The 14,759-nt window shown below is 44.0% G+C and overlaps 1 protein-coding gene across 1 annotated transcript in view; it reads left to right on the forward strand.

Moving 5' to 3' along the window:
* Positions 1 to 3,603: 3,603 nt before the first annotated feature.
* Positions 3,604 to 14,759, forward strand: part of Sctr (secretin receptor) — a 64,001-nt gene continuing 52,845 nt past the window's right edge. The window contains exon 1 of the mRNA XM_076866855.2: positions 3,604 to 3,672. Within this exon, the coding sequence (XP_076722970.2) occupies positions 3,604 to 3,672 (69 nt within the window). The remainder of the gene's footprint in view (positions 3,673 to 14,759) is intronic.

A 14,759-nucleotide genomic window follows, 5' to 3' on the forward strand; every position in this document is an offset into this window, starting at 1 on the left:
GGATTCTTGCTAAGACCAGGCCCGGGAGAATGATGACAGGAAGGAGCTATGGTTGAGGCCCAGGTGAGAAGATGACTCGGGAGCCTGGCTAAAGTTTGGTTAAAGACAGAGTCTCTGTCACTCTTCAGGGAGACTGTGACTGATCCTTGGTGTCTCACTGACCCTTGTTGGTTCCTCTCTACTCTCTGTGCATGGTACTTTCATTAACTCATTTGAACAATGGTTTCTCCCTCTCCTGCCAGGCCCCTGACTGCTGGTCCTACCAGCAGTTACAAAGAAATGAGAAGATTGATGCAAAAGCACTTTGGAAGCTCCATGGATCAGGAAATCATCTTTAGGAAAGAGGAGAACCTCAGGGCAATGCATGGGACACAGACTGGGTCTCAGTCTAGGTTCAAATCCAGCTTCTCCCTTTGCTAGCTATGCTAATGGGGGTGAGTGCTCACCTTGCTATAGTCTTGAAGGACCAAATAGGATAACACCTCCCCAAATTTCCAGACTCCTTAGCCCATGACAGTTGGTAAATATATTATTATGTTCCCACTCCTTCCCTTCCATCCCTATCATGAAATTGTTTTCTCAGGCAGATTTTACAAAGCCATTGGTTATATCCATGGAGTGTACAAGCATTTCACAGAATGCTTTAAACCCTTTCTCATCTCTCTGAGAGCTGGAGCTTCCTGCTTTACAATGAATGGCTTGCCACAGGCCAAACGTTTATTGAATTGTCCAGAACAAATGTTGTTTTCCTCTTTCATGAGACATCATAGGGCTCTGATGTAGAGCAAAGATTACATTTTGGTGTTATTTCCTTTTTATTTCTTTCAATTGAAAAATTGATAACTAGAGTTGTTACAGAAAACAGTCAAGCAACACCGAAGTCTATATAGTAAAACTGGTAAGTCTATAGCTCATGCATTTTCTGATGCCCACTTAGGGGATTGGGGTACAAGGAGCCTAGAAAATAATATTTTTTTTCAGTCTGTATCTTGAACCAATTCAGAAATAAAAGCAAGACAGATGGGGCTAAAGATCTCCCCCCCCTTTTTTTCCCCATTTTTGAAGTGCTCAGGATGGAATACGGGACCTTGTGCATACTATACATCTAGCACAAAATATCACCCTTATTTAGTAATCAAGTTAGTCTTGGAGGATGTAGTTTATATTTGTAGGCAAGCTGGGTTTCTAACACTAGACCCAAGAATTAGATAGACAAGCCATTCTCCACTGAGGGTACTAGACCAACAACTAGGGGAAAAGGACAGGGCAGAGCCTTGACTACCAATTAGTCTCAGCTTGGGTAATGCAGTTACAGGCTCTTTGTAGGAAGGTGAGCTGTCAAAGATATGAGAAGGGAGAGAGCAGAACTCTTGCCAGTTTTTCCTTATCCCAAATGCAGCAGTCATGTATATCTGGCCTCACCTCCGTGTGTGCGTGGGTGCAAGCATACCTGTGTGCATGGGTACGTGTTAATGAAAAGGTAAAAAGAGGTCAGGAGGATTATATCAATGATTGCTCTCCAAAGGAAATAAAATATCCAGGACAGGATTCAGGGTTCCTCTTCCACAAACACTATCTCCAGTTTTATCCTACTGTGATGGTACTTCCACAAACATCCTCACACTTATTTCACTGGGTGAATATTTGTGTAGAAAAACATCCTAGTGTTGGTGGTTGCATGTACACTTCAGGTTATTCTATTAAGCACATTGCTGAACAGCTCCCCCTTTATTTCTGCTGGTATCTACCAAGCTCACCTTAACAATAATAGAGTCTTCTGGAAGGGCAGGTGGCTAAGGACTGGAGCACATTGTAGCTTTAACAGCTGCTTAGCACTTGGAGCAGAGGGCTTACCCATTTAAGCTTCTGAGCTAAAAAAGACCTAGTCATGTAGTAGATCCTCCTCCATCCTCAATGCCCTCCTCTGTCCAAAGGGTATATCACCTCGAGATATGGTGGAATCCAATGAGCTCACAAAGTGCAGGGGAGAAAGGTTAAGGAAGGAGGAGAGGCAAGAGTAAGGGTGTGGGCACCAGTGCAGAGAAAGAAAATTTGATATGGCTGGGCGTGAAGCTCATTGGTAGAGCACTGGCCCAGCATGTGCAAGGCACTGAGTTCAAACCCCATTATGGGAGGGTGGGGTGTGGGGGTGTGAGGGTGTGAGAAAGAAAGAAAAGAAAATTGTGTGTCTATAAGAAGAAGCCATTCGAGGGACCTTGTACTGATGGGTCAAAAGAGTAAGCCAATCCCCAAAACCAAAGGCCGAATGTCTCTCTGATAAGTGGATCCTCATCCTTAATAGGGTGGGGTGGAGGCATGGGAAAAATGGGGAAACTGTGATTGGGCAAAGAGGGGGCATCGTAGGGAGCATGGGGGCAGGAAAGATGGTGGAATGAAATGGACATCATTACCTTAGGTACATGTATGACTGCACATATGTACATTCTGTACAGCCTGAGAAATGAAAAGTTGTGCTGCAATTGTGTACAATGGATCAAAATGCATTCTGCTGTCATATACCTAATTAGAATTAAAAAAAAAAAAAAAGCCAACCTCCAGGACCTCTCTCAGGTCCAGCAGGCTTACTGAGAGTATCTGATTAATACTCCAATAAAGCCCAAGAGACCCAGGAAATGCAATGCCTCCAAGGCAGTTTATCCTCCCAAAATGCCTAGGGGTACCAGAAGGTCCTCCTGGGTTTCACCTGATCATCAAAGATTTCTTCTTGTGATGGACCTCAAGGGATGGGGGTGTGCGAAACTTTCTGGAATGAGTATAACACCTCCCCACGGCACTGTGGATTGAACTCCACTGCACTTAACCACTGAGATACATCCCCAGCCCTTTTTACATTTTTTATTTTAAGACAGGGTCTGGCTAAATTGCTCAGGGTCTCAAAGTTGGCCTTGACCTTGTGATTCTCCTACCTCAGCCTCCCTAGTCACTGGCATTACAGACGTGCACCACGGTGCCAGGCTGAGGATAACCTGAATAAAGAAGGAAAACAAAGTGAAAATGGAAACAGGTAGCTGTTCCACGGGAATAAGTGCAATAGGCATGCACTGAGCCCCTACTTGGAAACAAGTCTGGGAATTACTCCATACCATGGTAGGAATAAGAACACTGGGGCTCAGAGAGGTGGCTCAGAGAGTTGCCCAGGAGCACCCAGCAAGCTTGTGGCTTGAGTTTGTAGGCTCGGGAGAGATTGTTTATTCTGGACTTGAGGGGGAGGGCTGCAGCCATCAAGGCTGGGCCGAGCCTGCGGTCGGTCGGTCGGAGGCTCCAGGCCCCCGAGCCCTCCCTCTGCCTCCTCCCCTGCCAGCCTTTGCGCCGGCCCCAGGCAGTGAGGGCTGGGTGGAAGTGAGCAGGCAGCAGGCAGCGCGGTGTCCTTATCAGTGGGCTAGGCGGCTCAGCGCGGCCACCTTGTCCGAGGAGCCGCAGTCCTAAGATCCGTCGCGGACCCGGTAGCCCAGCTATGTCTTCTCGGGGTGAGGGGTCTGCCCAAGGTCCGGAACCCTGCACGAGGTGTTGAGATCCCCAGCTGGCAGAGCTCACAGGCCCGCGGCCGTCGGGGAGCCCGCCTGCAGCTCATCAGTCACCACCATGCGCCCCAGCCTGGGGTCGCCGCCGCTGCTACTGCTGCTGCTGCTGCTCGCCTGCGTCGCGCACACGGTGAGTACCACTCTGCTCTCGGGCCGGGGTCGCAGGGGTCCCACCCCACCCCCTCCAGGTTGGCGGCCTCCTGCTTCTCTGGTTCAGCCTCGATGGGAGTGCAGGAAAACCTGCTGAAGAGTGGGAACCCACCCTCACTCCAGCAATAATCTCTATGGGAGGCCCCCTTCCCCCAAAGAGTCAAACAGCCTGTGCGATAGGAGAAGGTGGCTCTAAGGTAAATCCCCTGGCCAGACACTTCAACCCTTCCTCCAGCAGAATCCCTCCTGGACGAAAATTCTGCGCCACCCCTGGCAATCCCTAGCGTGCTGGATGCTTTGCCTCCTGTATTTCAATGAAACCTCCTAATCGCCTTTCCAGATTATTATCACCCTCGTTTTACAGATAAGAAATCCGAGGCTCACAGAGGAAAAAAAAATATTGCCTCATGTCAGAGAATTGGAACCCACATTCGTCTGTCCCAAAGCCTTGACATTTTCACACCAGCCCTTCTACAGATGGGACAGTCCCAAAAAGCTGTGGGACGGTTTGCAGCTCCCCATCCCCCGCTCCTCTGGGATTTGGCTTCCCAATGTCTGACTGTCTACTGGCTCCTGGGAGCAGCTAGTTGGTCCCCACAAACCGGGTTCAGAGAGGAGGCTGGAACAAAAAGAGAAGGCGCCACGGTGTGTGGTTTGTTTTCCTTTTCCCATAGAAATTCATGGGAATCCTGGTCTTTTGCTACTGGGATTTGTGAGTGAGATGCTGCATCCAGATTCTCAGGATGGAAGGAATTGGGAAGGGGCCCCGGGTGGCAGATTCCACAACCCTCCCCTCCCACTAACATTCTAAATTGGCTCACAAGACCTGTGTTCCAAGAAATGTGCCTAGGAAAAGCAATTAGGGACCAAATTCTGAGTCTCAGTGTCTGTCCTGGGCAAGTCCTTCCTAGCTTTGGACAACTTTGCCTTCCTGTAGTATGCTCCTTTTTGATTATAAGGAACCCCTCTACTCCAGGCATTGATGGGCTTGCTGACACTCAGGAGATACCCATCTTTCTGACATCTATGTAGCTTTCCAGCAGCTGCAATTCGAAAGTGCAATTTGGGGCTCACTCTCAACTCCCAGGTAACCTTGGAGCCTCTTGTATTCAGTGGCAGTACTGACATTGGAAGGCGCTAGAGCAACAGCACCCACTCTTTTAGTGTGGACTCCCAATTTGGGGAAGTGCTATCCGGGACAATGGGAACAGTTCAAAGTCAAATACGGCTTGGAGGTGTGTTATTTAGGAATGGGAGAGGCAGTAGCTTCTTTTTTGAGAATCTAGGTTGTCCTAACTGGTACCTGGGCTGCAGAACTGAGGTTCAGCTTAAATTTTAACCCCAAGGGGACCTCCCAGGTTATCTCAGCATCAAACAGAGGGGGGAAATGAACATCTTTGCTTGGTTCAAACCTTCAGTGTACTTTGGAAACATGGGTCCTTACACTGTGGTTCAATTCCCTCATTTTAGAGATGAGAAAACTGAGACTGACAGAGAGAAGGGAACTGCCCAAGGCAGCAAGTTAGTAACAGAGCCTGGACTAGAACCCAGATCTTTTGATTCCCAACCTGCTGGGACTCTGTCCGTGACACTTCCTTGTATTTGGATGTCATTTTCATAGACCCACGTACTATGTCATATTATTCTTAAGAGAGAGTTTCCTGTGTATAAATTGCGGTCCTCCAGTTCTTCTCTGGGTTTATTCAGACCTGACATTGTATTTCATACTTCTTGGCACAACACTTTAATAAATTAGAGTGGGATCGACCTACTTTGGCTGGAGTGTTTCCCAGCTGTTGAAATCTTGTTTTCCTTCTCTTTGACTCTGGGGGGGTCAGACGTTTGGTTTTGAAATTCAAGGATATTAAAAACAACTTTTTATTCATTTGGGACTCCCCCTTGAGGAAGATCAGAGGCATCTTCCTAAAGGGTAGGCACTGAGACCACATTGCTTATTCCTACCCCTTCCCCCAACACACACACATATCCCGCCTCTCCATTCAGGGAGATGTGGAAGGGTCCCCTGCAAGTGAAAACCAAAAAATGTTAATGGCCAAAGGGAGAAGTTTTCTGAGGCAGTTTTAAGAAGCAGTAAGAACATCTCTGTCTCTCTGCTGTACCCACCATGGTAAATCTTGTGAGAACTTTCACCTAGAACATTACCGTAATTATTTACTAAAACGTCTGGCCCTCTCTCATCTCCTCATGCACACAGCTGGAGCTAGAGCACTAAGACTTCCTCCTGTTAGTCTTTTAACCCAGCAGCCTGTCCCACTGTAAGAAGGAGCTCAACGTGTATGTGTTGAACGAATGAATGAATGAATGAATGTTGATGGTGCCCACAGGAGAATGTCTTAAACTGTGGCCACTTCATAGAGCGACAAGGAGCGAAACAATCTTGAAAGTGATCATGGCTTGCCAAATTGTACCTAAATGTGTCAAGCCATGGAAAGAGTCACTTAGGGTAAGACTTTCTAATCCACGGCACCAAGCAAACTGCCAACTTGATAACCTTAATGAGTTCAGTGGAGTTGGGTGGGGCTGCTTTGGCCTTGAAGCAGGTTTCTTAACTTGGACTGTGTTACTCAGCTTTCCATCACTGGGACAAAACAGCTCACAGGAGGGAAGGTTTATTTTGGCTCATGGTTTCGGAGGTTTCAATCCATGGTTGCTTGGCTCTGTTGCTTTGTGCCTGTGTGAGCACAGTACACACTTGGCAAGAGCACATGGCACAGGATCCCATTCACCTCATGGTGGACAAGAAGCAAAGGGAGAGGCAGGAAGGGGCCATGGTCCCAATAGTCCCTTGAAGGACATGTCCCCAATAGCCTAACTTCTTCCAACTAAAGCCCCACCATCTCCCAGTAGTGCCACAGGCTGGAGACCAAGCCATCAACAGATAGGCCTTTGTGGGACATTTAAGATCTACACCATAACACATTCTATGGATATTTGGGGCCAGATAATTCTGTATTGTGGGGCTGTCCTGGGCATGGTACCACGTCTAGTAGCATCCCTGGCATCTAGTCACTAGAAACCAGGAATATCTCTCCAAAGTTGTGACAACAGAAAAAGTCTGCAGACATTGGCAACTATTCTCTGGGGGTAGGGAAGACAAAAGTGCCCCTGTATGAGGTCCATTTCTTAAAGGCTGTCACATTCCAGGGGAAATAACATTATTCAGGCTCACAATAGAAGCTCATTGCATATTGCATTCAGGGAAATGGGATTGGTGACAGGGATGTGTGTCAAAGAACAGAAACAGGTGTATGTGACAAAAACCTATTTCTAAGACAGACAAAAAGATTTCTGCAAGCAGCAGGCTCCTTGATCTTTTCTGACCTCCCTTACCATCATTCCCTCTCCTATCCTCATTCCTCCCTAGTTGATGGCTCAGAAAACATAAAAACTCCATGTAGTGATCTGACATATAGAATCCTCTGGCACATGGTGGCCCCTGCCCCTGTCTGTGGTACCTCTGGGTCTAGTGGTTGACCAGACCTGTGGCAGGCTCACGAGAGTTACCTGGGGAGCATGTTATTGATGACTCTTCAGAGGAAGGTTGCTGGAGAATTTTGTGTGTGTGTGTACATGAAAATCACTTCCTAATTTTCTCAAGAAGTGCTTGTGAATTTCAAAATAAAAATGTTAATATACCACTAACAAAAATGAATAGTGGTGATGATGAGGATGGTGGTGGTGATGGTGATGAAGGCTTCCTTATTGAGCTGCAGTTTCACACCAGACTCTGCTAAGTCCCTCAGAGACTATCTGATTTAATTCTCACATCAGCAGTCGTTATCCTTACTGTGACACTGAGACTTGGAGATAGGCGAAGGTACTTGCTCAAGGTTACCTGGCTGGACAGGGTGGCATGAGATCTCCGCTACACATCTGAAGACCTCAACCAGCTGCTCCCGTAGAGTCTCACTCTGGGTTTCTAGTGCCCAAGGGGCCATCCTAAAATCCTCTCCCAAGAATCTAAGTGATGTGAATTTTCATTTCATCTCAACTCCTTAGGAAACCTAAAACAATCACCAGATTATATACTTATTAAGGGGGACCAGAGATATGCTTAGGGGTTCACAAAATCCAATGACTAGGAAGAGGCACCAATTCCTCAAATATCCAGAGGAGTCCTCTCTCAGCTGTGGCATCACCTTTTGGGGTTCCCACAGAGCTCTCCTCCCTCCACCCTGCCCCATTGTCCTTACCCACCCTTACCCCCAATTTCTTGCCATGCCCAGGGAAGGCTCAGCCGCTGTCCTGGCACCCTCCTTGAAAGCCCAGATTTACTCTCTAGGATTAGAGCTCTGCCACCATTAGATTCCTCCAGTGGCCCCTGCTTCCCTGTCCACTAAAGGCCAAGACTCTCACTGCTGACCCCACTCAGGCCCTGGGACAACCCATAGCCCAAGGTAAAACCCACAACACTCAGAACCTATGTACCTCTTACATTCTGCAGAAGGCTGCTGTGTGTGGTGCAGACTTGAGAAAATCAGACCACCCTGGGCCCACCCAGCCTCCACAGTCCATGTCTGATGGATCCTAAGGGGAAGGGCATCCCGGCTTAATCCTGTCCTGCAGCCCAGCCCATGGTGCTGCCAGGATTCAAAAGGTCTCCTGATTCTAGAGTCCTCCCTGTCCTGCCTCACTTTCCTCACCCCTGGCTCTCAGAGGTGCTCCCTGATAGCCACCTGTCTTTTCAAATTCCGGACCTCCCTACCTGCCCCTTCGTTCCAGCAGAAGCATTTGTCTCTGGTTTCCTGAGAGGTGAGGCTCCCTGGACAAACTTCCTCTGACCAACATCTTGCCCTGATGGATTTGTCTTAAATTATACTCTCGGTTCCCTTCCTTCCCATTCATCTTAGTCAGCTGGGCTGTTAGAACAAAATACCACCGGCTGAGCAACTTGAACAGCAGAGACTGACTTTCTCACAGTTCCGGAGTCTGGAATCTGGGATGGGGGTCCTACAGGGTTTGGTTTCTGGTGAGGGGCCTCCTCCTGGCTTGCAGGCTGTCCTCACTTGGCCTTTCCCAGGAGTGTTGTGGGCAGCGTGTGGAGAGCAGTTCCTGGCATCTCTTCTCTTCCCCCCCTGTCCATTACTGGCAACCACCATTCTACTCTCTGCTTCTACGTGCCCAACTTTTTTGGATTTCACATATAGTATTTTCCTTCCTGGGACAGGCTTGTTTTATTTAGCATAATGTCCTTTAGGTTTATTTGTAGTATCGCTAGTGGCAGGATTTCCTTTTAAAAAAACTGAATAATATTCCATGGTACTTATATCACATTTTCTTTATCTGTTTGTATGCTGATGGCCACTTAGAGGTGATTCTATCTTGTCTATTGTGAGTAGAGCTGCAGTGAATGTGGGGGATACAGATATTGGTATGAGGTGCTGATTTTATTTCCTTTGAGTATATACCAGCAGTGGAAATACCAGGTCATATTATAATCCTATTTAAAAAAATATTTAGGAAACTATATATCATTTTGATAATGGCTGCACCAATTTACATTCCCACCAATGGTGTGTGAGGGTTCTCTTTTCTCTACATCCTTCCTATCACTTGTTATCTTTTGATCTTTTTGATAGTAAGTATCCTAACAGGAGTGAGGTGATATCTCATTATGGTTTTGATTTTTATTTCCATGGTGATGAATGATGTTGAGGACTTTTTCATATACCCAAAGTCCAGTTTGAAGTCATTAGATACTTTTCAGTGCTTCAAGGGCAGATACCACATCCATTTACCTTTGTGTCCCTAGTGATGGACAGACTGATGGACATGTAGTAGGTATCAAATGAATGTTTACTGACACTCTATGTTTCAAACTGTATTTGAAACATAGAACTCATTAGATACTGAGTACTCCACTGAACTCATTAGATACTGAGTACTCTTCTCTTATTTTTCATAGTGTAAACTATGTTATTATTTCTCCCTGTCAAACGATTTCTTTCTAGTCTCAAGTTGGCAGGTAAGTAATTATATACGAAGTGTGAAAAGCAAAATGATATTGAGTCCTTTCACTTTCTTCCAAATTTAATAGATTTTTATTATGTCTCCTCCCACGTTTTATCTTTTCAGATTTAGGAGTCCAAAATTAAACTCTACAATAGCTAACAGAACTCTCCTGACATTTTTCCTCTCACATTGAGGTCTGCTTTGTTATCCTCTCTCTCTGCAGAGTAGATTATTCAACTGACTTCTAGAGGACAGAATACGGCTGTCCTATAATGTCCAAGTTTACATGCTTCAGGAATGGAAGAATTGTCCACCATCCAGGTAGCAATACTAAGTTTCAGATTGTTCTCTATTGCATTGTTATTTTCTTTTCCTCAATGGATCCAACATAGAGATGAAGGGTTCTTCCCAGTGAGGGGCTGTTGGCTCACAGGCTGAATGGGCATCTCAAAGTATGACTACCATCTGGAAAAATACTTAAAGAAAGGTGTTATGGTTTGAACATGAGGTGTCCCCCAAAAGTTCCTGTGTTAATGCAGAAATGTTCAGAGATGAAATGATTACATTATGAGAACTATATCTAAAAAGTGAATTAATCCATTTAGTGGATTAATAATTGAATGAACTAACTGGGTGGTAACTCTGGGTATGGCTGAAAGAAGTAGGTTACTAAGGTTGTGACCTTGGGGATTATATCTTGTCCCCTTGGCTCCTGCCCACCTCTCTCTCTCTGTTTCTGGTTGCCAAGAGATAAACAGCTTTCCTCCACCATGCCCTTCCTCCATGATGTTCTGCTTTCCTTGGGCCCAGAGCAATGGAGTTGGATGACCATCCACTGAATCTCTGAAACCATGAGCCAAAATAAACTTTTTCCCCCTCTAAGTTGTTTTTGTCATGTATTTTGGTCGCAATCACACAAAGCTGACTAATACAAAAGGAATGGTGAAGGTTAATTACGGCATCATCAAGCAGCACATGTGAACTTGGACTCTAGAAGGCTCAACCTGGACTAGGTGTTGAGGGAGACAAAGGGTGATATTATCCACAGAGTCACAACTGGCTATGGAAATACTCATAAACTTAGGTACCATTTCTTTTAAAAAATTACCATAGGTTATACCCTAGCAAATTCAAAACTCAACCTAAAATGTAAGATTTTTTTTAAGAAGTAGAATTCACTGAGGTTGGCAATGTATGGTTATCAGTTCCACAGTTCTATAATACCCTTGGGAGGATTTTTTTTCAAAAAACCAAAGTGTTCCTTGAAGAAAATCCCAGAGAAGATAGTTGACAATATTATTACAAGTTCTCATTCAGAATCTAGAAGTACAACTAGAAGATATAATGATGAGGTGAAGGTCTATGAATTTTGTGGATCAAGAAAAGGAAAACTTAAGGACTGGGGTTGTGGCTCAGTGGTAACACACTTGCCTAGCATGCTTGGGGCAGTGGGTTTGATTCTTAGCACCACAAACAACAACTAAAAAAAAAAAAAAAAAACAAGTTAAAAAAAAAGAAAAGGAAAACTTAAAATTCCAGGAAAGACAAAAATAAAAACCAAAACATTTGTGGTTCAAATATCTAAAAAGTCAAACTTTGACATGACTCTTATCAATATAAGAATGCAAGGGTGGCTAAGACTTAAATTCTTCAAGAAAGAATACATTCTGTATGTCTTTGTTCTTCTAATAAAATAATAAAGAAAAACATCATTTAGGGATTTTTCTTTGGCAATCTCTTATTAAATTTGTGGGGACTTTTCAAACACATACTTAGGGTATCGAGTTGACAATGTGGCAGACTGACCACATGTGTTGACTCTGCTCCTGGAAACTCCCTTAAGATGACATGAAACTCCCTTAAAATGAAATAAAAAAGGCTTAAACTCACAAGTCAAAGAGAACAAAAGAAAACAGCAGAGATCTCAAGAGATCTTTGCAAAATGGAGAGTGATTACAAAAGGAAGCAGCATGGGAGAAACAGCCCCTTAGTGCTGGGCAGAAGAGAAGCTGTGAGTGGGCCTAGAGCACCCTGGAAAGACCTCAGGGAGAGAGACACCGCGGATCTTGGCAGTGACCTCCGTCAGCCTGACTGAGTCACAGTGAAGGTCACCAGTCAACAACCTGTCCAAGGCCAGCAATTCCAAGAACTGTCAGTGCCTAAAACCTAAATATGACGTCGAGGAAGGGTTCCAAGGTGGAAGCAAAAAAACACGAGAAAGGAACACAGAGAAAACAGACCCTCCAGAGAGGAGAGATCACGGTTGCTGTGACTTGAATTTGTCCCTTCAAAGCTCATGTGTTGGCAACTTACTCCCTAAATTCATATGTTGATGGTGTCTGGAGAGGAGATGTTTGGGAGGCCATTATAGTTAGACGAAGTCATGAGGGTGGGGCCACTACCAGGGAATCAGTGGCTCTATAAGCCTGTAATCCCAGTGGTTGGGGAGGCTGAGACAGGAGGCTTGCCCCAGCAACAGTGAGGTGTTAAGCAACTCAGTGAGACCCTGTCTCTAAATAAAATACAAAGTAGGGCTGGGATGTGGCTCAGGGGTCAAGGAACCCTGAGTTCAATCCCCAGTACCCTCCCCACTGCCAAAAAAAGAAGAGTAAGAGAGGACCCAGGCTTGCATGCTTTCTCTCTTGCAAGTGGTGCCTTGCCTTTCCGTCATGTAATGCCCTTGCCTAATGCCAGTGCCATGCTGTTGGGCTTCCCAGCCTCTAAAATTGTGAATCCAATAAATCTCTTTATAAACTTCCCAGTCTGTGTTACTCTGTTACAGCAACAGAAAACAGACTAAGACAGTGTTAAAAAAAAAAAAAAAAAAAGGATGCTGAAGCCCTACTATGGGAAAGGAATAATGGGATGAGAGAGGTTTCTTGGAAATGAAATGCATAAAAATAAAACATTCACTTAAAAACTCCACAGATAATGTCAAGGAAATCTCCCAGAAAGATTACAAAGAGGAGATTATAAGATAGAGAGATGAAAAGATTAAAGGAGTGATCCAGATAGTTCAATATTTAATGAATTCTGGAGAAACAGAGAAGGTGAAGGGGTGAAATAACAAAATAAATAATGTATTTTTTTTAATTCCCAAAAATGAAGAACACAACTTTTCACAGAATATCCAACCAACCAACAAAAAGAAAACAATTTCTCCATTACATTTTACAACAATGAGAAACAAAGAAAAATCTTAAATAATTCTAAAGGGAAAACAAAAAAGTCCCTATATATAAACAATTTGGAATTGCATCTGACTCTTACTCAATGGCACAGGAAGAGTTGAATACTATACCAAATTCAGTATTACCTCCCTTCAAAATTAGGGAGGAAGGGTTAGGGATTTTGCTCAGTGGTAGAATGCTTACCTAAAATGGGCAAGGCCCCAGGTTCACTCCTCAATCCTGGGGGAAAAAAATAGGGAGAAAAATTATCTCAAACTAGAATTCTCCATGCAAATTATTAGTATGATAATCAATCAAACTTTTCACTTCAGCAAAGAGAATTACAAAACTTTTCTTGCAGGACTGGGACTGTAACTCAGTGGAGGAATGCTTGCCTAGCAGGCATGAGGCCCTGAGTTCCATCCCCAGCTAAATAAATAAATGAACTTTCTTAAGAAGCTATTAGAAAATTCAGTGCTTCTGCAAAATAAGAGAGCAGACCAAGGTAAATGGCATGCAATCTAAGAAAACTGGACTCCAAGCAGGAGAGGAGGGAAGGGGGCACCCCAAACTACAGCCAGGTAGCGGACCACAGGTGGAGCAGGAGGGTGGAGGACCCTAGGAGAGCAGTCTCCAGAGAAAAAATAGATAGGATTGTTGACAGAGCTGTAGGAGCACTTGGGAAAATTAGCTATAGGTACGTAGAAAGGTAATCAAATGAAAAATCACAGTCATTACTGACCTCAGGAAAAACAAAATGTACAAGAGACACATAATCATTTTATGTGACTTGACCCAGAAGCAAACAGTATTTCATAGTCAAAAAAAGCCATTATAAATACAGGACATTTGTTTTGCCAAAAATTAAAGGAAGAGAAATATATGTAATCTAAGAGGAGATTAATATATGTGGAATATTTTAAAACATCTAAATCTTTATCTTCCATAATTGGAAGTTTAAGTGTCTCAGTAAACCAAGAAATAATAATGAGAGTATAATTTTAAAATATGGAGTTAAAAATGAAAAAGAATAACTAAAAGGAGCAGAAAATCATTGTCTCTGAAGAACAGGTAAAGATTAGTGTAAAGAAATACTATTTTTTTTTCATTTAAACTCTGGTACTAATACAATTAAAAGAAAAACAAAACATATACTTACCCAAATGCAATATTTGTGGGTTTTTTCCCCTTAATTGTTAGACTTTAAAGGGATCTTTTAAAAATTAATAGCTGTTGCTTGGAGGAAAAATTTTATTATATAAAGTTCAGAAATTCTTTCATTTCATTTATCTTTTTGTGAAGTTCAAGTACAATGATACTTAACACTTTTAATAAGTATATTAAAATGCACGTATACATATGCATGGATCTACTAAATGCCAGTCTCTCCTCCCCTATCTCTAGGTTAATTTATGATAAGAGAGCTCATTTCACTTTCTGTCACCAAGATATTGTCCAGGTAGCTGTTCCACTGAGCACCATCTTTTCCCAGCCATTCCCAACAACCCCAAGGGGCATCTTCCTTCTCTCTTGTCAATACTTGGAAGCCATGGACTCAGTCCTTTCAGCAGAATGCCGTTCATGTCACGTAGACACTGGGGGGCACCAAACCTTTCTTTAGTGGGCATACCATCACACAAAATAATCTCGGTTTCTTGCATTTGAGTTGAAGGATCATGGGTAAAAGAAAAGAACTGTGGGACCATCCACTTCACTGGCACTCAAATGGCCTTTATAAAAACCACAACAGCAGCGGAAAAGTCACGAGTGTCTGTAAGTGTATGGGACATTGGAATCCTCGTACACGGGCAGGTGGGAATGTAAAACGGGGCAGCTGCTGTGGAAGAGAGCTCAGTGGTTTCTAAGAAAATTGAATATAGTCTTACCATATGATCCAGCTATTCCATTTCTGGGATTATGGATG

This window comes from Callospermophilus lateralis, chromosome 9 (assembly GCF_048772815.1).
Source record: "Callospermophilus lateralis isolate mCalLat2 chromosome 9, mCalLat2.hap1, whole genome shotgun sequence".
In the NCBI taxonomy this organism is placed as follows: Eukaryota; Metazoa; Chordata; class Mammalia; order Rodentia; family Sciuridae; genus Callospermophilus; species Callospermophilus lateralis.